Raw genomic sequence first — 24,775 nt, 5'->3', positions numbered from 1 at the left:
AGATCTGCACTATTTATATGATTCAAGGGAATTCTAATAATTCATCATCTTGTAAAACAAGATCCTTCTGAGGAAGAATTAACGCCCATGTCATGTTTATGAATAATATAATCTCTTTACCCTTAAGGACCGTCTGTTTTAAGTGATGTGGTTCACTGAAGAAGAGTGGCTTTTGAAAAGAAAATGGAAAGAGTTTTCTTAGCCTTTGCTCTCTAAAGACCATACATGCTAAGTGTTTTAAAGAAACTTTTAAAATGCGGGTTAAAAATGTATGCCGTAATGGAAAGGAATGAATTCAAGTAACATTGTGCACTGATGGTTTTGTGTTGTACCGTCTTGTTTATCACGGCTAGTGGACAGGGTTGTGTGTCATTCAGAATTTTCAAAGCACTACGGTGGCTTATACACAGGAATAAGACGTCGTCACGTTTTCACTTCTTTGCCGAAGGACGTAACGTATTTACGAAACGTGCAGTTTGACCGTTTAGGGCTACTATAGAAACATCCACGCAAGGATGTAGATAGAAATAGCTCATTCGAAGGTAATAAAAACATAACGCTTCATTATGTAAGATCTTTATACACACAATTATGCATGTTATATTGCATTTTTGTCAATTGATCTTCCAAAAAATGACACATTGGACCTTTAAGATTTCAGTTTCTAAGAGAACATTTTTGGCAAGTAAAATCTATTTTGATGGTTGTAGTTAGACAGTTTAGAAACATTAAAGGTATTCTTCTGGACATTGTCAGGGAATAGACATAATTATTATTAAAAAAAATTTTTTTAATGTAATTAATGTAAAGTTCCAATAAACATCAAGTGGGAGTTGCCAATTTATTCCAGCTTCCAAAAAAATTGTTAACAGGTTGTATTTGTTAACATTAGTTACACTGAAGAACACTCTTCTACATGATTTTTTAATCCTAAATTATGTCAATTTCTGCATTTACATTTTTTGTCAAAAGTGGTAACGGTTAACACAAGTTAATGCAGTTAATTCTGAAAAAGTATATTGTTCATTGCAAGTTCATGATAGCTAATGCATTTGACAAAAAATGCAACCTGACATCAATTTCTTAAACTCAGAAAACTTTCCTGGTTAAAATCAGAACCGAGGGAAAAAGTGATTGCTTGGATAGCAAACCGAGAAAAACAGACACTTCATTTCAGATTCAACAAGTACCATACCTATCTCCAAGATTACATCTCTGTATTTTTATCACACTGATAGAGAAGCGTTCAGGAGACTCGCTCAATCATGTATCTCTCAAAGGGCCTTTAAAATAAAAATAGTTCCACGTTTAAAACCCTGCGGTTAGTCCTCTGTGTTGTTATCAATATGCATGAGAGGATTAGCAAGTTGTGCCTCTAATTGCACAAATGGATCCATCGGGTGTCGTGTTCTTTAACCGGTTATTATCACAATAGGTTTTAAGCAACACATAGACAGTTGAAGCCCGCTGTGCCAGAACGTCCCAGATCTCATCGTCCTGCTGCTGAAGAGACCAAAACATCAACATCATTCATCTCTAACCACAGCTAGCTTATGCTTATCCTGGATACTCTTGGTAAACACATCTCTTTCAAAGTGCCATGTTAGCATTCATCCGGCTGGCACATAATCAGAGCGAGATAGGTGGGTTGGTGACTGATGAGTTAGCTGCGCACGCCGCCGGGGCGACGGTTCGCAAGCTTAAAAAAATGCACGTCATAGTGATTCAGCACTTTTAGGACCGAATGCAGTGTGGGGTGCAACCGCAGCGGCATCTGTCAATTTCGCCTCGGGCCTGTCATCAAACTATCGAAGGTGCGAAGGTTTAATGGAAATTGTTGCTCATTTTTAAAGATGCTTGCTGTGGATGGAGTTACTTGGGAAGTTTTTTGGGGAGCGGGGTTGCTCTTCTGAAATGTTCTTTGGTAGCAGACGGAGCTCCTCTGAGGGGTCTGTGTCAGAAACAGATGAGTAAAGAGCAGGCAGATGTGCAGGCTAGCACTTCATGGCTCGATGCGACTGTGAGAAATCTTCCTGATAAATGCTCTGAAACGTATTCCTCCCAGAAGGCTTTGGTTGGCGCAGGAACCAACTAATAGCGTTTTTCATTTACCTGCGAGTGTGTTCTGCAGAGAGGTCAGAGCGGCATACTAATAAGGTTTACTTCCAAAATCCTCTAATTCAGCAGCTTTTCTTGTATTCAGACTTGAATAGCCTTTTAGCTGTTGAAATCGACACAGAGTGAATCCCATTGTTCCAGCGACTAATTTTAGCATGAGGCCGTGCAGATGTCAAATACCTTTTTACATTACTGGTGCAGTCTTCCACCATTTTGAGTCTCGTCAAATCATCTCCGTGTATTGATCCTCCCTCACATTCAGTTGCAAAATGACGTCTATCAATGTGAAAATAGCCTTTAAGGTGGTCAATTGACTGAACAGAAGAGAATTTTATTACATGCACCAAATGGGAGTTACAAAGTCTCAATGTAATTAAGTCTAGCGCGTGCTTGACTGAACATCGGCGAAGACTTCGTTATTTAATTTAAACAGCAGATTGCTTATTTTCCGATGGCAAATAACTCATTTCATTATTAATTTCATTAGCTGCTTTGTTTTTTTCACCTTTTGATGAGGCGGTTTAGAAAGTGCATATCCAACGAGGTCTTGCATTTCGTGTCCTTTTTATAATTGTAATTCTGTACTAATTTCGAAGAAATCGCTTCTGAATTAGTTTGTTGTTATATCTTGCGAATGTTTGCAAGCATCCACCATTAGTCATGCCTGGTTCCATATTGAATTATGGGCCAATTTGTCATGTTGACTGCTGAAGTCTCAGTGGTGGAAAGCCGATTCGGAGCTGAGCCCACCTGCTGGTACACCCACAGCCTTCAAAGAGACTTAAACCCGGAACTGACAATGGGCATTTACCCAAATGTTTTCATCATACCTCGCGACATTATAGATGGAATCATTATCCATTCCAGGCTTCACACACACACACGCACACAAATCAGTGCGTTTTGCTAAATCAAAGACTTTTTGTTAAATTGGTGTTATGTTGGTAAGATGCATACTTAACTAGCTTGCATTCACGCGTGAACATATTCTTTCGCAAATGGACATACGTTTTATAACTTACACATGCAAACACTGCTGCCACTAGATGTTTGTATATCCATCTTGTGTTTTGTATCTCGGTCTCTGTCATAAACTCCATCTCTTCTTTTATCCCTGTTCAGTATTTTTTTTATTGCTCCATAGTGTTTCTGACAGCCCAAACAGTCTCCGCTATCTTTGATCGCACCACTGAAATCTGACTGCTTCGGGAAAGCTGATGGCCGACCATCACCTTGGCAACCTAGTAAGGCGCCGCTAGCACGGTCTACCTCAGTCAAAGAGAAAAGGCAAGGGGACTTGGAATTACATGTGAAACCACAAGTAATGGGATCAACTTATCAACCTCCACACCTGTCCCAGTGTAGCTCCCAAAGAACAGCTCATTAGATCCCAAGGGCCCTTTTCTTCGCCCGGGGCCGAGATATTACACTGAACCCTCTGTGAACCATGTTTTTCCCAGACGGCTTAAGAGTGAGCTTGTAATGTGACCATGGCACACCGTGCCACAAATTGTTTGGATATTGGATGACCCCCAGTGGGCCCCCCCTCAGCTTAGCTGCGTGACTGGACCCCACTATGTATACAGTGGAGGTAGCAGAGTTTAAAAATCTGTTTCACAAGACTTCACCCAATCAGAGCTGTGAAATGAAGGACATATTTTACCTTGCCCTTTTAGCTATAAGGGTTAAGAAATGTACATGCGCCATGCACATTGCGCTCGCAACATACTCCTCGGAAGTACACAAAATTGCAGTCTTAAATTTTTAAGTACAATCACATTGGCTTTACAAGTCCTTTTAAGTCACTATTTTAAAATGCTATGTTTTTACATTACTTCAAGTTAAGCAGTTTCAACATATACTTATTTATAAATTGCAACAGTTTACCACTGGTTAAAATTTACAATAATAAATTGAAATGACTTAAAATGACTGAAAAATTGAACACCGCAGAAAATAAAATAAAGTGAAAGCCACAAATGCATAAAAAAGCAAGGTTGTGCACTTTGGTTGGCTAAACTTTCGCATTTGTGTTTGCGTCCTTGCATGTAAAAATGTACAAGTATGTTTCTTGCTCTATAAGTCATGTTATGCCAACAGTGTTGGTTTCTTCTTGTCTTCCACATGTAGAGAGCATTAATTCAGTGCTGTCAGAAACCTCCAAATAACCCATAATTTATTCTTCACCCGAATGAGATGCGAGAAATGACAGCGGCATTTATAATTTGTCCCACTGTCATTTTTTGCTGTCAGTCGAATTCCCTCAAGCTCTTTTAATCACATTTCTTTAACGAAAGCTAAAGGCAAAATAATATATTTTTATACAATTAATTACAGACTAACACGGCACAACAGGCTTTTGAACTGTTTGAAAGTTGATTCCCAATGACATGACAATAGGTTAAAGCCCCTGCCACTCCCAATCATACACTACATTATTTAACAGGAACATGATAGATTTTATTTACTGTCAGTACTTTTCATTTACTTTCACCATATAGTTTTAACCGGGAGCTTTCTTCTTGGCTCCTCAGGCTTGACTTCAGGTGAAAGCCGAGCTAACATCTCAATGTGACATTTCGACATCACTCCCTTCCTGTGTCCATATGGCAGAGCTATTGATTGGACCTTGAGTGCAAATGTGTTTCGTCCTTTGCGGAAGTCACTACGCTTGTGATTCGCATGCAAAGAATGTTGCAGCAGTCATGGGGTTTAAAGCAAAACAAAGCAGATGGATTTGTAGCAGAAAGTTTTCATCACAGATGCAGAAACTGTGCTCCGGCAGGTTTGTTAAAAGACACCTAATGGGGTAAAACGTTCACACTAATTGTTTTAGCAGGTTGATGACGTTTAGCGAAAATAAAGCGTGCAGGACCTTTGTTGAAGTTTTCGAGGTTGTGACTTTTGGTTTCGACTTGAAAAAATTGAGTCTAATGGAGCAAGTTCCACTTTGTTAATTTGTTTGTTTTTAATAGTTGCTGTGAGTCTCAATTCGACATCTTTGGGCTTTTGTATCACTTCAAGTGGCATGAGCATTTTTTATTAGGATGCCATGTCAATATAGTCAAACTTAAAAAAAAAAAAATGAATAAACTTGTTACCAGACTTGGATCGGTGTGAAATGCTTTGAAGTTTGAAATCAAGTATGTGCAACGAATGTGTTTTTGTGATCGATCTTTGTGAATTCCTAGTACTCTGTTGCTAGTCCCCGTCCCTAGTGTTTACCTAAGTGTCTTTCGGTCTAGCCATCAGTACCGAATAAAAAGCTCTTCTTTTACCCTGTGTCACGTTATTGCCGTCCTCCTGCAGAGAGAATCTCAGCATGCCTGTTCTGTCAGAAGCCTTCGGGGGTTTGGAGCTCAGTCTCCCCCCGTGCTTTATCCTGCTGTACCCGGCAAAAAAAGATGGAGTGAGTCGATGGAGGAAAACTGGGAGAAGACATAAGCATTCATCTTCCCTTCCTCTAGTGAGGAGAGGGGGATTACAAATGTCTTATTTTTATTCCTACTCCAGCTAGGACAGCTGAAGTAGTGACAGAAGCGTATATGTGTGTGTGAGGGGAGATCAGGGTGCCCTGCGTGCGCAGATATGCGGCACGCTTAATGTGAATTTGATGATCTCACCGAGGAATTGAATGACAGCCGGTCGATCGAGGAGAGAGGAATGGAGAGACGCGTCTGCTTGTCCAGCAATATCTGTGCGAGCAGGTGAGAGAGCAAGACTGTAAATAGAAGAGCAAGGAGAGAAAAAAGACGGAGACAAGCGAAGAGAGATGATATTTAAAGGGACAGTACACTCGAAATGAAAATTCTGTCATCATCAAATCAACCTCATGTCCTTTACCCATTTAACAAAAGCTAAATTTTTAGCTTATTGTGCAATTGCAGGGAATGGAGACTGGAGCTCAGAAGCTTCAGGGTGAGTAAACGATGACAGAATTTTCGTTTTTTGGGTGAGCTATCCCTTTAAAATAACAATAGGGAGTGAAACGGAGCAAGATGTGAAAGAAGTGTACTCTCTTTCGGTCTATCTCTCTCTGTAACACACACAAAACAAGGCATTCTGCAGTGTATAAGTAATTACCAGACAGGGCACAGAGAGATAGAGAAAGTGATAAAGTGAGGGAGGGAGAGAGAGAGAGAGAGAGAGAGAGAGGGCTATAGGCCAAGACGCCCGATTACAGTCATTGAGGGGAGAGGAAGAGGTATGGCATCTGCTGGCCTCCTGCTCCTGTAACCCTCTCATCTCCTGCCTCTGCCCATCCTCGCCAACCTCCTCTCACCCTCCTCACCCTGCTTTCCTTTTTACAGATGAGTTTAAAGGCACAAGCACTGTGGAACTCATTAAGAAGGAAGGAACCACCCTGGGCCTGACCGTATCCGGAGGCATCGACAAAGACGGCAAACCCCGCGTCTCCAACCTGCGTCAGGGTGGCATCGCAGCCAGGTGAGTGTGTGGGGTTGAAAACTGTGCTTGGTATGTTTTTTAATTCGTTCAAACAAACATAAATGATGTTTACAGTGATGCACATTGGGTAAATGTTTAAGGAAGCGTAGTCCAAAGAGATAAACTTGAAAATGCATACTGTTTGGAATTTTACTGCCAGGAGACTTGAATGTTCATGGTGATCCGTTTTGTAACCAAAAAGATGATGACGATGGGTAAACGTGGCAGATTGTAGCTTATACATGATTAAAGATAAAAAAACGTATAAGGTTATACTGTAGAATCACTCACCAGCGTTATGTATGCAAAGCTGCAACCATTATTTTGACTCATGTCATAAATATGTAAACCAGTAACCATAGTAACTGCATCATTCGATGTGTGCAAGGACACCGGAATGTTAATGACCGCTGATCATTGTTTGCAGGACTTAAACTCCGCCCATGAGTGTCACGTCAGAAGTGTAGAACATTCACTAAGAACACTATTCACACCATTAAAAGATCATTTATACTCCTTCACATCTCTTTCATAAAAAATAATATGTACACAGTAAGTGCTTTAAAAGGAAAGCATCACATTTGTGCTTTTAAGCCTTCTGGAATGCCTTGCCTCTAGATTTCCATTTATTCATCCATTTAGAGTAAATGCTGTTTTTGTTTGTCTTTGCAAACTTAGAGATGAAATTCAATTCATTCCGCAAATGTTAATTGATGCTGGAACATTACTTTCAAATACTTTCTCCCATCTTAATGTACAGATATGTGTAGAGATCAATATTACCGATGCACTTTCTGCAAACACTGGTACTTTATATTCTCTGTTTGAGCTTAGTTCAAACAATTGTACTGTATAGGACTTAATGTTCAATAAATAATAGAAATTATTTTTTACACAATTTTAACCGTAGGGTTTGGTCTTGTGTCTGAGGTCAATTTGTTAAAGCGGCCCTAACACACGCGGTTTCTGCCAATCTCATATTAATCTTGAGTACCTATAGAGTAGTATTGCATACTTCGTATCTTCGAAGAGTATTTAGTTTGATCACATTTATAAAAGATAGATACAGCTGTACGATTATTTCCGAAAGCATACGGCGCGTGGGGGGGAGGGGTAGGCTGCACTAAAGCACGTGCGCACCCACTGCCAACAAAACACAGACATCAGTTTCACTCACCGGATGCGGTTCATGTCCGGCTTCTTTTAGTGCTGGGACGGCTCCATATATCAGTTTCAAACGATCTCCAAATCCAGCGTTATATCCACCGTTTATATAACGTTCATCACCCAAATGCAGTGAACAAACAAACACCTGAACTTCGCGTACGTATGCTCTCTCTCTCGCTCTCTCTCTCTCTCTGTCTCCTGCACACAAGTGAAAGTGACGTCTGCGCATGCTCCTTCTCCTGCTCTACTACATAATACGCCCAACTCGTTTTTTGACAAGTTGACCATGTTAAGCATGAGAAGACAGCACGTTTAACATTGTAAAGAAGTCAGAATGCATGAAACACCGTTGCAGCACCCCTTTAAGATTTCTATTAACACAAAATAAGTGTACCGCATGTTCTAGTGTAGATGGGGTGTTTGTATTTTTGTTTGTTTACTTTGCAAGGATTTCTTCATTGTTGGCCCTTTGAAACAACATAGGGTTTTGCACACTAAGGTTTCACACGCATCACATCCTGATCCATATAGAGCAAAGACTGCATATATTGTCATATTATACATACAGTATAGTAAATCACAAAACACATACCCGCATGTCAGCACACTTTTTTTCACCCACCCTTCACGGTTTGCTACTTTTCTTCTATAAATCAGTTTTTTGAAATTGAATGTTTTGCTCTGTATTTTATTGCCACTGAGACACTCTGCCTGATCATTTTTCTCACGTTGAAATGAATGCCCGACATCACAGTCATTTCTCTTCGAACTGTTGACAATCACTCCGCCTTGCAAAGTGCGAGAGCTTTCAACTGCGGCTGTGCGTGTCAGAGCGAGAGACAGATACAGGAGCCGCCTGTCGTCTTCTCAGATGTTTCCTAAGAAGAAAGTATTTTCTTTATCTGTTCAGATCAGCTATCAAAGCGCACAACCTGCTTCCACCTCTACCTTGTTTTCTCTTTTCTCTCCGTTTTTTCTTTCATTTCCACTTTCTTTCCTTCTTTTCTTTTCCACCCTTTTCTTTTTCCTTCAAATTATTCCATTTATTTCTCTCTCTTACCTTTTTCCTTCCTTTTCATTTCTTTCTTTTTCCATCCTGTCCTTTGTTCCCAAACCATTTGAATTCATAACGTTTCAAATTGCTGGTTTGTTAAGAAGAAATGCGTTGCTTTACTTTTCACAGTGATTATTCTTACAATATGTCTGGAACAGACTTTTTAATTGGTGAACATTGGAATAACCCCCATAGACTCACTGAACATACTGACTCTCATTTCATATCTACTGTATATTCAAGGACTATAAATACAGGCACGAGTCAAGGGACGTCTATACATTTACATTTATGCATTTGGCAGACGCTTTTATCCAAAGCGACTTACATTGCATTATCCTATACATTTGTTTCTAAGTATATGCAATCCCATGGGATCGAACCCACTACCTTGGCGATGTTAGCGCCTTGCTCTAACCACTGAGCTACAGGAAAGTCTATACGTCTGAACACACCAGTAAACACTTGTTCTGTGTTACAAAGGTAAACATCCTCTACATTATCAAATGCAAAAATCGAGTGTTTAATTTCTTTGCAGGAGTGACCAGCTGAACGTGGGCGACTACATAAAGTCTGTGAACGGGATCAACCTGACGAAGTTTCGTCATGATGAGATCATCAGTCTGTTGAAGAATGTCGGGGAGAGGGTCGTGCTGGAGGTGGAGTACGAGCTGCCGCCTGTCTGTGAGTGACAATATTAAACCATATATTCAAATATTTCTGAAAAATGTATTTGTATAAACTAAAGCCCGGTCAAGGTTTATTTTTCAAAAATGACTGACTGAAAATGATGTCTTGCGTAGTCTGTCTGGATGTTTTTCTTTTGCGAAACGGTTGAATGATAGTGTAAGTCTTCATCATTCATATTAGAATGATTGATGTTGATATTTTAAATGGGGTTGATTACCTTTAAATAACATGCTGATCTGTACTTGAATAGCAAAGACAAGTGCTTGGAAATATATTTAAAAACAGTAAATATTGATTTCAAAATGCACAATATTGCTCTATTAATTTGTCAGGCTGATATATTGATTATGCATGCCATCATATCACTGCTGTCCTTCCGAAACCTCGTATCTTCATATTTCGTGATTTTTATTTTTTGCCATAAACAATTATTATTAGTCACACCCTTTATGTTCATCACTGGGTTTTGCAAATATCTACCCAATAAAAAGTATTAAAATATACTTGTCTACTTAGACAACATAGTATTTATTCATTTAAAAAATAATGTTTTTCCATTTCCTGAAAAACATTTGGACATCCGAGGTTTCAGAAGGACAGCGGCGATTTGTGTGTCAACCAATAAGGTGAGGGAGTTGTATAACCTCCGTATTACATTGAGTTTCCTCATACTCGCAATGAAACCTGAACATGAATTTCATTTGATGTTTGCTTAGATATTCTGCTCACCCATTGAAATCTTGGCAGAACTTTGAACCTTGTTTCCTTCCTCCCTCAGCTGTTCAGGGATCAGGAGTCATGTTCAAAAACGTGGAGGTGACGCTACATAAAGAAGGCAATACATTCGGTTTCGTCATCAGAGGTGAGTGTCTCTCTGGACTTCCCGTGTCTTTGAATCTGTCTCACAAACACTCAGATCGGCCTCAAACTAAAGAGACAAATTTCTCTTGGAAGTTTTGTTTGGCTGCCCTCAAAAAGCATTAAGCTTTCATTCACGCGGCTAACGCTCAATTTGCAGATATTTACCAAACAGCATTTTAGCATTCATTAAAAAGTAAAAGGCCATTTTCCACATCCTTCCGTGTAGGAAGTCTTTTGAAGAGAGAAAAAAAGGTTCTCAGTCAAGGTCTCCGTTAGCTTGTCTCCATTTTCCTCGTATTTTCTCGCAATGAATCAAAGAGGCATTTTAAGAACTTCCTTTTCATCTTCGAGATGAAACATTCTACCGTTTGCGAATACGACGATATGCAATTTTACAGCAAAGCGTGGCTTTAAAAATGTATGATCTCGCGCTCTTGTTGATAAATGTATGGAAATACATCCACATGGTGAGCCAATAGCCTTTTGGTGTATACCACTGAGACATATTCAGAGCTCATTGCTTAAAAATAAAACATTAATGTTGAATTTTTGAGTTTAAAGGATTTGATAAATGTATCAGGATTTGTTGTTGTTGTTTATTTTATGTTGTAGGTGGTGCCCATGAGGATATGAACAAATCTCGCCCAGTTACCATAACAACCATCAGACCTGGTGGTCCAGCTGACAGGTGAGATTGTCCTGAAGTAAACAGAATTCGATAACACTGACATCAAACCTTATGAGATGCCTTGTTGTGGTAAAATAATCCAATTATTTTTCTTTCCGTACTTTTCAGTAACAAATTAAATATAGTTACATTTTTCCTCAACACATCCACCCACTATTTATTTATTTTTGCGGTCTGTTCTTCTTGCATCCAATGCTAAACCCAAATGATGTCTTTTAGCAGTATAGTCCATCTTAAATAAACACAAGGAAAGGTTTGTAATGCTGTTGATTATTAGAATAATTGATATGCTGTATATTTTTTATCTACTCTATATGTTGCATTATACATTGGAGTACTGGATGAACAAGTCTTCATCAAAAATAATTTACATTGCGGTTCAGGGCTTCCGTAGTATATGTTCATTCACTTTTTCTCTTATGGATTCTATTTTTATGATAACATGTCCAGCACAGATTGAGCGCAGTCATTGCTGTGTTTTCAAATAGCAAAAAAAATGTCTTTCCCTGGTCAGCCCTCAGAATTGAAATACATTGGTCCCGCTCAACATCGGTGTCCGCTCGAGAATTGCAAATGGATCGACCTGATATTTTACTCTCAGGTCTGAACCGAGCCGCTGTTACCCTAGTTACGCCCAAACCTTTTTCTCTATCGCTTCTCTCTCGACCCTTATCAATATTCATTTCGCACACTGGTAATTTCATTTCTTACCAAAACAGCATTCCCATTTATTTCATTCAATGTCGTGTCTCCCGTTTCTCCGAGTGAATATTGTGTTGTGTTCCCACCTCTGCAATTTGGTGTTGACTGACCCCCTGACATTCTGCAATCTCCGATTGGAACTGGTGATTTCATTCAGCACGTAGCAGTTTGTGTCAGTGCGTACTGTGTGCACGCCGTATAAGACTCAGACAGAAAGCTTAAGTACCAGACGCTCCATTAGAGAGTTCCCACATTCCTAAAGTGCCTCCAATGGTGTGTGATTGTATTTTAATGCTTTTGAGCTTCAGGAATGTTCCTGGTGCTAATTGTTGAGGAATTACTGTTGTGTCTCTCATGTGTTATAAACGCACACATTACTCGGTCAGAAAAGGGAGATGAGGGAATGTGTGGATTTTCTCTCCGTACGCATTGTAAAGCCGGCAACATTGCCATTTTAAGTGATTATTGTTACACTGAAAATATGGCCTTAATTGTCTCTGGTGCTGTGTGAACTACACGAGTCTTCTGTACAGTAGTTCAGAAAGTCCATTTCAGTCTTGCGTTTTGTTTTCTTTTGCAGGGAAGGTACCATCAAACCTGGCGACAGGCTGCTCAGCATCGATGGAATTCGTTTGCATGGAGCGTCTCACGCAGAGGCCATGAGCATCCTTAAACAGTGTGGCCAGGAAGCCACTCTCCTCATTGAGTACGATGTGTCAGTCATGGGTAAGGACACACCCCTAGATACTTTCATTTACATTTGAAATTTTATCCACAGTGACGAGCGGAGCATTACATTATACGTGTATATGTCGTTTTTTAAGAAATAAGATCTTTTGACTTCCATTGTATGGACACAAAATCACTGAGACGTTCTCAAAATATCTTCTTTTGTGTTCCACAGAAGAAAGAGTCATATACAGGTTTTGAGTAACATGAAGGAAATTAAATAATAAAAAGTTGTTTCATTTTTGTGTGAACGGTCCCTTTAAATACTGCCTCTGTGGGCAGCCTATTCTTGTAGGTTATCTAACAGAGCAATTGGCTGACAGCCCCAACCATTTTAGCATTTAAAAACTATCAGGCATTTGTGTAATTTGATCGAACTCAGAAATGCTGTATTTCCAAATGTCAGGGTTCACATGCTGCGCATGATAATATAGTAAATGAAAAGGAAATTCGGGGAGGAAAACAGGGTTGTAGTGGCTCACGGCTGAAATCACTCTCTGATGTCTTTGTTGGGCTTTGACCCAGATGTGATAGATTCTTTTTCTGCCGCTCTGCTCAGCGTAAATCAGAGGAAAAGGCACATCCTGCTTCACTGCACTGATACACCCCTCAGTTTGGACATAGCTGGGTGGACGACATTAAATGCTAACAATCCCACAGCGCCCATTCAACTGTTCAAGTTTTTGGTCATTGCGCTTGTTCTCTTAGTTCAAAGCTGAAGTGTGTGTGTATATATTATGTTAAAATGCTTTCTTCTATCCCAACGGAAGACTGAGTTCGTTTACGCACAGTAAAGTCATTTAAAATCTGTATATGACCGACTTTCATCTGCAGAACACAAAAGAAGATATTTTGAAGAACGTCGGCAACCAAACAACGTTGACTCCCTTTGACTTCCATTGTATGGACACAAAACTATATATTTTTTGTGTTTGAAAAAGTCATATACAAGTTTTGAATGATATAAGGGTGAACATATACGATTTTATTTGATTATTTTTGGGTGAACTATCCCTTTAACTCTTGCTGACTGTCTAAAGTCCATTAAAAAAAGTACAGCGCCGTCTTTCTCCCTCTTCTACCTTCTGCTTTCTTTACTCCTCATAAAAACTCTCCTACACTAACAACGCTTTGATTAAAACCAAACACGCATTGCTTGTTCATCACAATTTACAGCTATTGTCTAGGCCCTCTCTCACCTCTCCTCTGCATCTGAGCCCCATTACAGCAAGCTCCTCGCTCGACCACTCATCAGCATGATGCTCTTAACACCGCCACGTTAATCTCACAGTCTCTGTCACCCGGACGGCACGCTCGTGATTAAACAATTTCCCCCACCCTTGGCTTTATTAACGGACTCATCATCCCTTCTTTTTTAGCTGGCGTCGGGTGGGTCTGCGAGGTTTCCCAGAAAAGTGGCGGTAGAAATCATGGGCCAGAAAAGGGGGTTTAATGGCTTTTCAACTTCATCTGTCATCTTTTAATTCTCATTTATCATTAGTAAACTCCGCTATTTTGGGGCTTGTTCTACAGATTCGCATAGAAGTCAATCACGGGATCGCTCGATTGAAAGTTGTTTGCTGTTTCTGGCACACATGGGGATTGTCATGACAGCAGCACAATTTATAGAAGCTGTAATATTCTGTGTGATTGACTCATTGGTACTTTTTAAAGGTGCAAAAGGAGATAACGTATTCACAAATCGTTCTCTGTAGAGCAGTTTGTCCGTTAAGGGCTACTTCAGAAACAACATGGTGAATTCCGTGCAAGGGGACCCGCGGTGTATGTAGATGGAAAAAGCTCATTCTAAGCTAATAAAAACATAACGCTTCATTATTCAAAGTCTTTATACACCCCTGAAGACATAGTTATGTATATTATATTGCATTTCTGTGAATAGATCCGCCAAAAACATTAAGGTAAATAAATGAAATGACTGACTTTAAAGAGTCACTTTCAAAACCAAGCAAGCTGAAATCATGATTTTTTCAAAAAAGTAGATAACTGTCGTGCTGCTGCTGGAGTTTTCCTGTACCATGGCATATTGTGACGGCAGTATCTGTGTTTACCGTGAATGCGGTGAGGTAGCTGACACACCTGACAGCCGTACACCCGCTCTAACTAAAGACCGGCTGCTCATCCTGTCTGTTCCACGCAGAACAGCAGGAGCTATTTCTCTTTGTAATCGGCGTCGGATGAAATCAGCATGTGTTAAAAACAAACTGGAGGTTCTGCAAACCTCTTAGTGTGCCCTATTGCTAAACTGCATGTGCTTTTACCCATAAAAAGCTACAAATCAACCTACTCGCCCTTATTTGAGTTAACGAGGTGCGCGTACTACTTTTGTGTGTTTAACCGTTTGCTCTACGTATTCGCTTTCTTTTGTCTCCACTGCAGATTCTGTAGCCACGGCTTCTGGTCCGCTGCTGGTGGAGGTGGCCAAAACCATGGGCTCCAGTTTGGGTCTGGCTCTCTCTACCTCCATGTATTGCAACAAGCAGGTCATCATCATCGATAAGGTCAAACCGGCCAGCATCGCCGATAGGTAATTACAGCCGCAATCACTTCCCGAAAGCAGCGGAGGGCGACCGCTTTGATTCTAGCGAAAGGAGCGTCATTGCTCATCATTTTTCCTTTGTTCTGCTAGCCAGATCGATGTGTTGAGCGGAGAGAAATGCACGCTGTGGAAACCTGATGGCGGCTTGTGAAATTTTCAAAAGTTCGTAATGCATAAAGCTTAGCGACTAATTATAGAATATCAATAACTCATCTAGATTTCAGGCCGGAGGAAAGGGCCGGAACAATAATAGAGGTGGTGGAGTGCTGAGCAAGTGAAAACTTTGCCATCTGAGTATTAGCACTTGTGAGATGATTTCAAAGTTTACATCTTGGGAGAAATATTAAGGAGGTGTTGTTAATAAATCAGCGATAGCCGATAAACCATGACCTTAATGCAGATATGGAAAGTTGTACAACATGGTGGAGAACTGGTTTTATGAGTTTACATTTCGGAATTTGAAATAACGATGGCAGTAGAAGTGTCTGAACAGGAAGTGATGTCACTGTCTTTGCAGGTGTGGTGCCCTGCATGCCGGAGATCACATCTTATCGGTGGATGGCACGAGTATGGAGTATTGCACGCTGGCCGAAGCCACCCAACTGCTAGCTAGCGCTTCAGAACATGTCAAAATGGAGATTTTGCCCCACCATCAAACAAGATTGGCTCTCAAGGGACCTGAACATGGTAAGAGAGACACGCATGACTCCATGGACTACTACAGTAGACTTTACAGTACATCATTACAATGTATTTTATAAAAAATTATTAAAAAATTACAGAGTAGGTTTATTACAAAAGACTTCTACTGAAACACACTCTGATAAAGCTGTCACCAGTGAGAAAGATTGAATTGAATAATTAAATATAATTTAATTTAATTAAATGAGTTTAGTCAAATTGAACTGAATTATTAAAAATTATTTACATTTTTTTATTTATAAAATCAGTTTCATTTATTAGAAAAACAACTTTTGTTAAAACACATTCTGGTAAAGCTGTCACCAGTGAGAAATATTAAATGCAATAATTACATTGAATTTTATGATTACATTTAAATATATATATATATACAGTATATATATATATATATATATATATATACTGCATATTACAAATTAGTGTCATTTTATTAGAAAAACAACTCTTGTTGAAACACATTCTGGTGAGAAAGGTTAAATTGAATATTTTAATTGATAAGAATTATTCAAATATTTTGTTTTTAATTATTGTAAATTAACAAACAAACAACTTTTGTTGAGACACTCCGTCATCACCAGTGAGAAATACTTAGTTGAATTCGGGGCGCTTCCTCAATTCCAATTTTCTGTATTTCCTCTTGATTTGAACTGACTTGCATCTTTCGCAGTTCAGTCTTGTGCTTTAAATGCCATAAAGCGGCACAAATTGGAAATCTTGGTTAGTAAAAACATTATTTAGATGATCTCCATTTCAGTGTTATGTTTGATCACATTTATTAATAGGAACCATTGTGCTCCACATGTGAGTAGCACATCAAAGCCCAGCACTCTGATTGGAAACGTTCCGTAACTAGTTCATCAATATTGAAAGTGATGCCACATGCATAATTAATGCCTAACATAATTCCCGCTTGTCTTTGATATCAACCCTGTGGTTCCTAGACACAGCGTTGTCTTATCGCACGGTTTGATAGCCGAGTGCAAGGCCAGCTGCGCCAGGCGGTTATCTCAAAATTTAAGCATCTTTCCCGCTGAGATATTGTTACTGCAGTCAGGGCTGTTCAAGGGCAAAGCATGTTGCTGTGTGTCTTGCGTCATGAGGGGTAACATGTTGTTCAAAAGCTCCTCCTTATCACCTGACAGGCATTTATTAGGCTGTGCGGCACCAAATGCTTTGATAACAAGGGCAGGAAAAGTTTAAACAACAATGATTCTTTCAGAAAGGGGACCATAGACCCTCATGACATCCAGTGTTACCCTGTCATGTTTTATCAGGAAGGGATGCTACACTCAGCACCAGGGCTCCAATGCCGTTGTACTTCCAGATAGGGTGGGATTTATACCGCAAAGATGTGAAAAGCCGGGCTGTTAGTGAGTTTGAAAGAAAGGCTTGGAGTAATCCAATGATTTTCTATATCATCTGTCATCAGGGGGCTGAATTTACAATTTTCACTGTGTCTTATATATATCTGAGAGAGAGAATGGATTGAAGGGAATAGCTGACAGGCTTGGGTAGTGCTTATGATGTATAGCTCTGAGGTCGGCTAATGTTCTCTCAAGACATCTTGCTCCCTGACTGGAGAGCAGCACAGTGAGATGCTATTAAAGCAAACAGAAAATATTGCAAGATGGGAAAGCTCAGTTAAAGGTATAGTTCACGGGAAAATGAAAATAACACCATAATTTACTCACCCTCATGCCATGCTACGTCTTCAGCTAAACATGATATTAAATATAATATATAATAATAATGCTATTGAATAGTAACTATATTTTTGAACGCATTTCAGAAAAGACAGCTTTCCTGTGGCTCAGTGGTTAGAGCATGGCACTAGCAATGCCAACGTCATGGGTTCGAACCCACGGGATTGCACATAGTCAGAAACAAATGTATAATACAATGCAATGCAAGTCACTTTCGATAAAAGCGTCTGCCAAATGCATAAATGTAAATGTAAAAGTAAAAAATACGACAGAAATGGGTAAATATGTTGGTATGTCAAACAATACGTTGGTAAGACAAAGCATTTCATATTTTTGGCTTATTTAGACAATATTAGCGAATAATACAATAACGTTGAGTCTAGACAATATTAGCAAGGTACATTGATAACACTGAGTCTAATTGGTTCTTGTGTGTCATGTGACACACACAGGTGAGTGAATTATTTTCCGGTGAACTGTACCTTTAAGAATCGTTTTAACAAATAGTGTACTTGTACTCAAATTAAGGGTGTGTGTGTGTTTTTTTCCGTCTTTTTCTATTTAAAGCGAGGTACTTTAAATTGTGGGCTTGTTTGAGAAGCTGTGTGCTGTTTTTTGTTTGTTTCTTTTTCAAGTTAGTAAATAATTAAGTGTAAGAATTGAGGATGTGCAAAGCTACCAGGTTTTATAATCTACTAGTCAGTGGATAATTTTAACAACTAGTCCATTCGTTGGTTTTAAGAAAATTAGGCTGTATCCGCCAGCACCAACTGGATGGTATAGAAACAGATATCCAACGTACATCCAACACCATATTCTTAAACATAACTATCAAAGTCTTAATTTAAAAAAATCTGATTCAGTTCAGATGCAGAGCGATCCGCGCCGAGGTAACTAGAGCGGGGCGTCCCTCCTCTCTGCGCGTTAGATAAGAAATATTGTGTGTGTGCAACAGCCAGTTCATAACATTAAACAGCTGGTGGGCTTTTATATACAGGAGTGAAAGAATGAGACTCTAAAAATACTGGCGTTTAGGTTAAATACAGAAATAAATTCAGCATAATAAAAGTAGCATTGCTCTCAACAGACCATTTGAAGAACGACAGTGAATTTCTTCATTTTACTGCTTAATGCGATGGAGCTTTTAATGTGTGGAATGAGGGGATGAAACTTCTTGGAGTTCTTTTGTGAACGAGGTGATGCACTGCATACAAAAAACCTTTATAAAGATTTATCTTTTAATTATTGGAAAGCCTGGCGAAAACCTTTAGATCACTGCGTAGTAAAGTCTATGCAACTACCAATGAACTGATTTTTTTTATTATTAATCTATTAATTATTAATTTATAATTATTAATGTTATTTTTAGTCTGCCTTTTAAGGTGATCTGCTAAAATCAACCAACTATTTCAAAGGTCTTAAATACATCAATTCTCGCCAAATTGAGGAGGATTGCGAGCCTCAATGCCAAATTAGAATGATCTTGCAGAATTTCCCCAAGGTCACTGACTGTACGACCTTTTATCTATAAACCTAATAAGAATTGAGACTAAAGCCTAAACCTGAATAACATAAACAAGCGTAGACCTGCATAGCATACTAATACGCTGTTTCGTAGGGCTCTTCGTAGGGCATTAAAAATCAATGCAGTGACCCTCAGGTCATCTGGTAGGAGGCATCATGATTGGCTCTTAAAGAAAGGAAATTGAGTTTAGCGCTCCATCCGAGCACATTCATGGAAGGACGTTCAGGCCAGCCTCTCTTGTCTGCTTTCGCACTTCTCGCATTACTATGCCGTTTTGCGCATGCTGATATAAACTTAGCGCAGTGAAGCGTTCTCAATACTAACACGCGTCTGAATGTCAGACAGCCAGCTGACACCAGAGTGAGGGCATGCATCACAAATATGTATTCAAACACTGCATATATATCAATTATCTATCAATCGTATATAAATAAAATACTCCACTACATTTCATAATCATATTTTTTGTGTTTTTGACCTATAATACCTTGAAACGAAAGTACATTAAACAGCAAACTAAACAATTTGATGTACATTAAGTTTATTAAAGTTTGTTAAACATCTAGTACTTTCTTACTTTTAAAGTAAAGAAAGAGTAAAAGAAAGTACTTCATTTTTAATGTACTTCAGTATTAAAGGTAAAAACACTGACATGCATTAATGAAATGCCTTGGAGTAAAAAGTATGATATATGCGTTATTTACATTTATTCATTTGGCAGACGCTTTTATCCAAAGCGACTTACAAGCAGGATCGAGTTATAATGTAGTTATAAAGTAGTTATAATGTCGTAGTAATTTCTGCATGCTCAATTTCACGTAAGGCACACTTGTACACCAATGTATTGGTAAAACTTTTTTCTGTTTAAATTAGCATAAAAGCCTCAACTGGTTTCAAATGGCTTACTTCACATACTGCAACAACATGCCCCAATAACAGTCAGCATACGTTTAACGAACTCTATCTTGTTTAGTAATTTTTATCTTTCCTTTTTGTAGAATAAAAAACTAAATAAATAAATAAAAAATTAACCTCTCCTAAGAAATATTCACCGGAGTATAAAGTGTGTGAGCCAAAACTGGTTCGGCCTCTATACACAGGCCAATTCAAGCTAATTAAAACTGGAGATAATCACATAAACAGCCAAAAGATTATTTGTGATTTTTATAATTGAACAGCCCTGCTATATACAAAAAAAGAGTATTACACTGGGGGGAAAACGGCAGGAACATCTATCAGGCATTCATTTACACCTTCCCTTTATAATACACGAACAATCGCTGCTCTTACCACACACACACACACACACACACACACAATTGAAGAAGTAATGTCTCTCATCTGTCCAAGCTAGATTACCTTTAGCCTCAAAGGATTTCTCACTGTCTCTCAGGCCTGTGCTGATCTGTGCGCTATCATCATGATAGATCCCTGGTCTCTACGCTTACACAAAAACACATGCTTCCTCAACCCAATGTCTCTTTCCTTCTGTTTCACAGCCTCACCCACAGTCTCTGTTTTTGTAATCTCTCTTTGCAGGCTGTGTGCTTATGTGTTCGAAAGCATTGGTCAGGGTAAACATGATTCCAAAATTAACTCAAACAGAGAAAAGCAAAAATAGAAAAAGATCAATTCAGCGGTCGGATGCGGTGTTTGTTTCTTCTGATGTCTCTAAGAGAGATGCTGTCGGATATTTAAGACCTTGCAGCACTTTACAACATGACTAAATGCTGGTCTTGTGCGATGCAAAAGAGTCAGCGAAAAGAAGCAGAAACATTTATGAGAAAAGTTGTGATGTTGCGATGCAGGTGCATTTTTGTCAGGTCTGCATCATTTGCAACGTTGCCTGGTTCGAACTAGAACATTGCTTGAGTCTTTGAAGATTTGCATCAGATTTTATTAAGCCTGTTCTTATTTTATTTGACTATTTATTTTATTTATTATTAAATAAAATAAATAATAATTGCATTTATTTTAATGCTTTTATTAATATGAAAAGCAGTTGTGTTTCATATTAAAGGACCGTTCTGTACTTACAATTGTTAACTGCCTTGATTTAGGTTTCAGACTGTTTGCGCTTTACTGACAGTTTGTAAATCATCTTTTGGGGCATTTTTAAAGAAACGGTTCACCCAAAAATAAAAATTCTGTCTTCATTTACTCACCCTCATTACTCACTACCATAGTAGGAAAAATTGCTTTATACATTTCTTGGTTCTGTTGAACAGAAATGAAGATATTTTGAAGAATGTAGGAAAGCAAACAGTTCTGGGGCACTTTTGTCAACCATTGAAATTTTTCCTACTATGGTAGTCAATGGTGACCAAGAACTGTTTAGTTACAAACATTCTTTCAAATATCTTTCTCTGTGTTCATCGGAACATTACATTTGTTAAACAACTCGAGTGTGAGTAAATGATGACAGAATTTTTGGGGGTGAACGGTCCCTTTAATAGCAGTGCTTCAAAGCAATGCCAACTCACTTTCAAGTGTGAAACATGGCTAAACATAACCCAAGGTTAAAATTACATACAGTAATTCCTACAAAATAGCGTCTCTCTTTGTATGTTGTATCCTATGTCTGTTATACCTGTTGCTGTACATGATGTGTGATGTTGAATGTTTGACACCCGTCTCTCTCCTCTCCATGTGCTCAGTCAAGGTGCAGAGGAGTAACCGGCCGCTTCCCTGGGAATCCGGAACCAACAACAACAGCAACTTCCTCCCCTACCAGCACTATAACACCTACCACCCCGACCAGTCCCACAGCCAGGCCAAGCAGAAAACCTCTCCGAACAACCCCCGTAATGCTCCTTCCTACCTTCCTTCATCCTCAATAATCCTCAATCATCCTCTTGTATCCCTCTTTGTGTCTCTTTAATATCATCTCTAAACAGATTTATTTATATTAAGGTCCCGGTGTCGTGACGGCGTCGTTAGCGTGTGAAATTGATCTTCGGGTCGCTGTTTAATAAAAAACTCCAGGTCATTTTTTGTGATTGTTGGCGTAGCGAGGAATCCCTCCACTGGAAATTGTTTCTTAGGATATGAAGTTATCTTAATAATGATTGATGTCTCATCTGTCAAAAAATGGGCGGCACTTTGTGGCTCTAAGCCATCGTTGGGGCGCCTCGGTTCTGCTATATTTTATAATGCTTTCTTTGTTTTCTTGTCGTTTTTATCGGATTATATTTGATCTTCTAGAAAAACAGAGCAGAACTAAATTGTTTTCAGGCGGTTTCTCCGAGCCGCTGAAGCTAACACTGTTCTTTGTTTTTTCTTCTCTTTTTGTTCTCTGTTTTGTATTTGCCTTTTATTCCCCAACTGTGGGCGTTGTTGAGCACATTAGGGCAAAGAGCAAAGATGGAGTACAAAGTCAGAAAGCATCGAGCCATTCAGCCAATTGGAGACTGTGAAATGGTGATATGTATCACAATCCTTATTAAGAATAATTTCTTGTAGACATTTCAGGCCCAAGTGAATTCTGGGACATGTAGTCAATTATAATTGACATCCATTTTTGCATTCGGCACGCTTCGCTTTTATTTACGCTATGTGTGTTCTCTGAGAATCGAACCCACAACCTTAGTGCTCCAACTGAGCTGCAGGATAGGATGATGTGTCGCTAACAAGATTGTTACAGGTCATACATCGCCTCATTTAACATGAAGAAAGCTTAGAGTCTGAGATGATATAGATTTGTTACTATAAATTCCACCCGTCAGGCCTCTATTGATTTCTTCTGCTGGTGCTTTCTGCATTTCAAGGGCACTGCATTATTGCTGGAGATTACTGTAGCAAGAGAAAGGAAGTCTTTCGTCTTCAATAAGAGATGACCATTTGAGGCAACGAGAAGCAGTCACCGTCTGCGCCAAAATTGATGCCTTTAAGTTTTTGTGTATGCAAATGAGCTGTGATGCGCTATTCCATGTACTAATCAGAGTCAATTGAGCGGAGGTTTCGTGATCTACCTCCTCGCTAACATATGGATGCCATTGTCGAGCAGGAACTGCATTTAGCAGCCAACAGTATAGCGACTCGACCTCCTCTGATTTTAATGTCGTCTGGTGTGATCACACTTTAAAGGTGCCTTAAGCAGTGTTTTTTGTAAAACCAAAATAATTCTTGAAAAATTGCACCGTTTTGATTCTCGCTGGCAGCCTTTGGCTATGTAAACAACGAAGAGTAGTCAGGGGAACAATCTGTGCAGTTTTAGAAAACTAGCAAATTAAGAATCGCTCTGCCTGTCAGTCGTTCTGCATGTGGCCAATCGGGTTAGCTTGGGTGACTTTGGAGACTGGACTTGGAAAGAAAAAGTGGAACGGTTAGAAAAATAACGGATGTTTGCCAAGTGGTTTTTGCATCTTTTTGTAGTGTATCACTTTCTCACCCTTCTCTATTAAGAAAGATGCCGCCTGCACTTTATTGAACAAATCGTTATTGGTTAAACATAATTTACCGTTGTTCTATCAATATCTTAAGCGATAGTCTCTCTTTTTTATTGCTACCTTGTGCTTCCCTGGATTATATATTCCCCTTGGTTATGCAAGACTTTTTCCATCTTTTAAAAAAAGTCTCCTTGTTTTTCATGAAAGCCCAAAGCTCCCCCAGCAGTTATATTATTTAAAGGGATAGTTCACCCAAAAATAAACATTCTGTCATTATTTACTCACCTTCAAAGTTGTTCCAAATCTGTAAAATGTCTTTGTTCTGACATACACAGATAAAGATATTTGGAAGAATGCCCTTCTTTTTTTTTTGTTCTGTTGAACACAAAAGAAGATATTTTGAAAAATGTAGGACAGCAAACCGTTCTGGGGCACTTTTAACCCCTTTTAGACCCCTATGGTAGTCTATGGGGTCCAGGAACTGTTTGGTTACAAGCATTCGTCTAAATATCTGTCTCTGTGTTCAACCAAACAAAGAATTTTATACAGGTTTGCAACAACTAGAGAATGGTTAATCCATGACAGAATTTTCATTTTTGCGTGAACTGTCTCTTTTAATCTTTGTTAATTTGTTAATATCTGGATTATATAGCTAATTCCTTACAAAAAAATCATCCCTAATCCTGCTCTTGACATCACCAGTGTCCCAGCTAAATAAAGCATATTTTTGGAGTAGTGATGTTTTTTTTTTATTGCTGGATTTGAAGCAAGCGCTCAGGAATTGGCTTTGAAGCCATCTGATCAGAATGAGCTTGATTTGCCTCAGTCGTTGCTCGGATAAAAAGTGGCTTTTAGGCATTAGGAGTATTTTTAGAACATTACTTTGATGAAGACCTAACACGATTCACACAATGTCAAACAGGAGGGCACTTTCTCCAGTGTTTTAATGAGTTGTTTTGCACTTTTTGTCTGATGGTGACAAACCACCAGTCTCTTTCCAGCACCTGTTATGAAACCACTTAAAATATGATAGATTCTAAATAAGCGTTTGAGTTCAAAAGTCTGAGTCTACATTGAAAATAATGCAGTACAACTGAAAATCATTTGAATGCAAATTAAACGTGGAAGCAAAGTTTTAGGATTTTTTTCCTTCTGAATTTGAATCAGTTTAAGGGATCCATTGAGAGTTTCCTAAAATGTTTCTGTTGTGTTTCTCGCATAGCTCTGGGTTCTTCCTTTTCGCCGACCTCCATGAGTGCTTACAGTCTGAGTTCACTCAACATGAACACGCTGCCACGCACCATGTATCCCACAAGCCCCCGCGGCACCATGATGAGACGCAAACTGAAGAAGAAGGACTACAAGAGCTCAAGTACGTCTGACATTATCGTGAATGTGATTTTGTTTAAGAATATCTGAGTTGTTTTTTCCATATAATGCAAATG

General features: G+C 39.0%; 1 protein-coding gene across 14 annotated transcripts in view; it reads left to right on the top strand.

The window, feature by feature from the left end:
• grip1 (glutamate receptor interacting protein 1) overlaps window positions 1-24,775 on the top strand; it is a 203,600-nt gene that overhangs the window by 142,923 nt on the left and 35,902 nt on the right. For all 14 annotated transcript variants that reach the window (XM_057323881.1, XM_057323888.1, XM_057323880.1 and 11 more), the window contains 9 exons: window positions 6,429-6,564; window positions 9,324-9,469; window positions 10,254-10,337; window positions 10,949-11,024; window positions 12,307-12,452; window positions 14,853-15,000; window positions 15,530-15,699; window positions 21,600-21,746; window positions 24,553-24,702. In XM_057323881.1, coding sequence (XP_057179864.1) covers window positions 6,429-6,564; window positions 9,324-9,469; window positions 10,254-10,337; window positions 10,949-11,024; window positions 12,307-12,452; window positions 14,853-15,000; window positions 15,530-15,699; window positions 21,600-21,746; window positions 24,553-24,702 — 1,203 coding nt within the window. The remainder of the gene's footprint in view (window positions 1-6,428; window positions 6,565-9,323; window positions 9,470-10,253; window positions 10,338-10,948; window positions 11,025-12,306; window positions 12,453-14,852; window positions 15,001-15,529; window positions 15,700-21,599; window positions 21,747-24,552; window positions 24,703-24,775) is intronic.

Source organism: Triplophysa rosa, linkage group LG24 (assembly GCF_024868665.1).
Source record: "Triplophysa rosa linkage group LG24, Trosa_1v2, whole genome shotgun sequence".
NCBI lineage: Eukaryota > Metazoa > Chordata > Actinopteri > Cypriniformes > Nemacheilidae > Triplophysa > Triplophysa rosa.
Note: the sequence above shows the minus strand (reverse complement) of the source record. Positions and strands in the feature narration are given on the sequence as shown.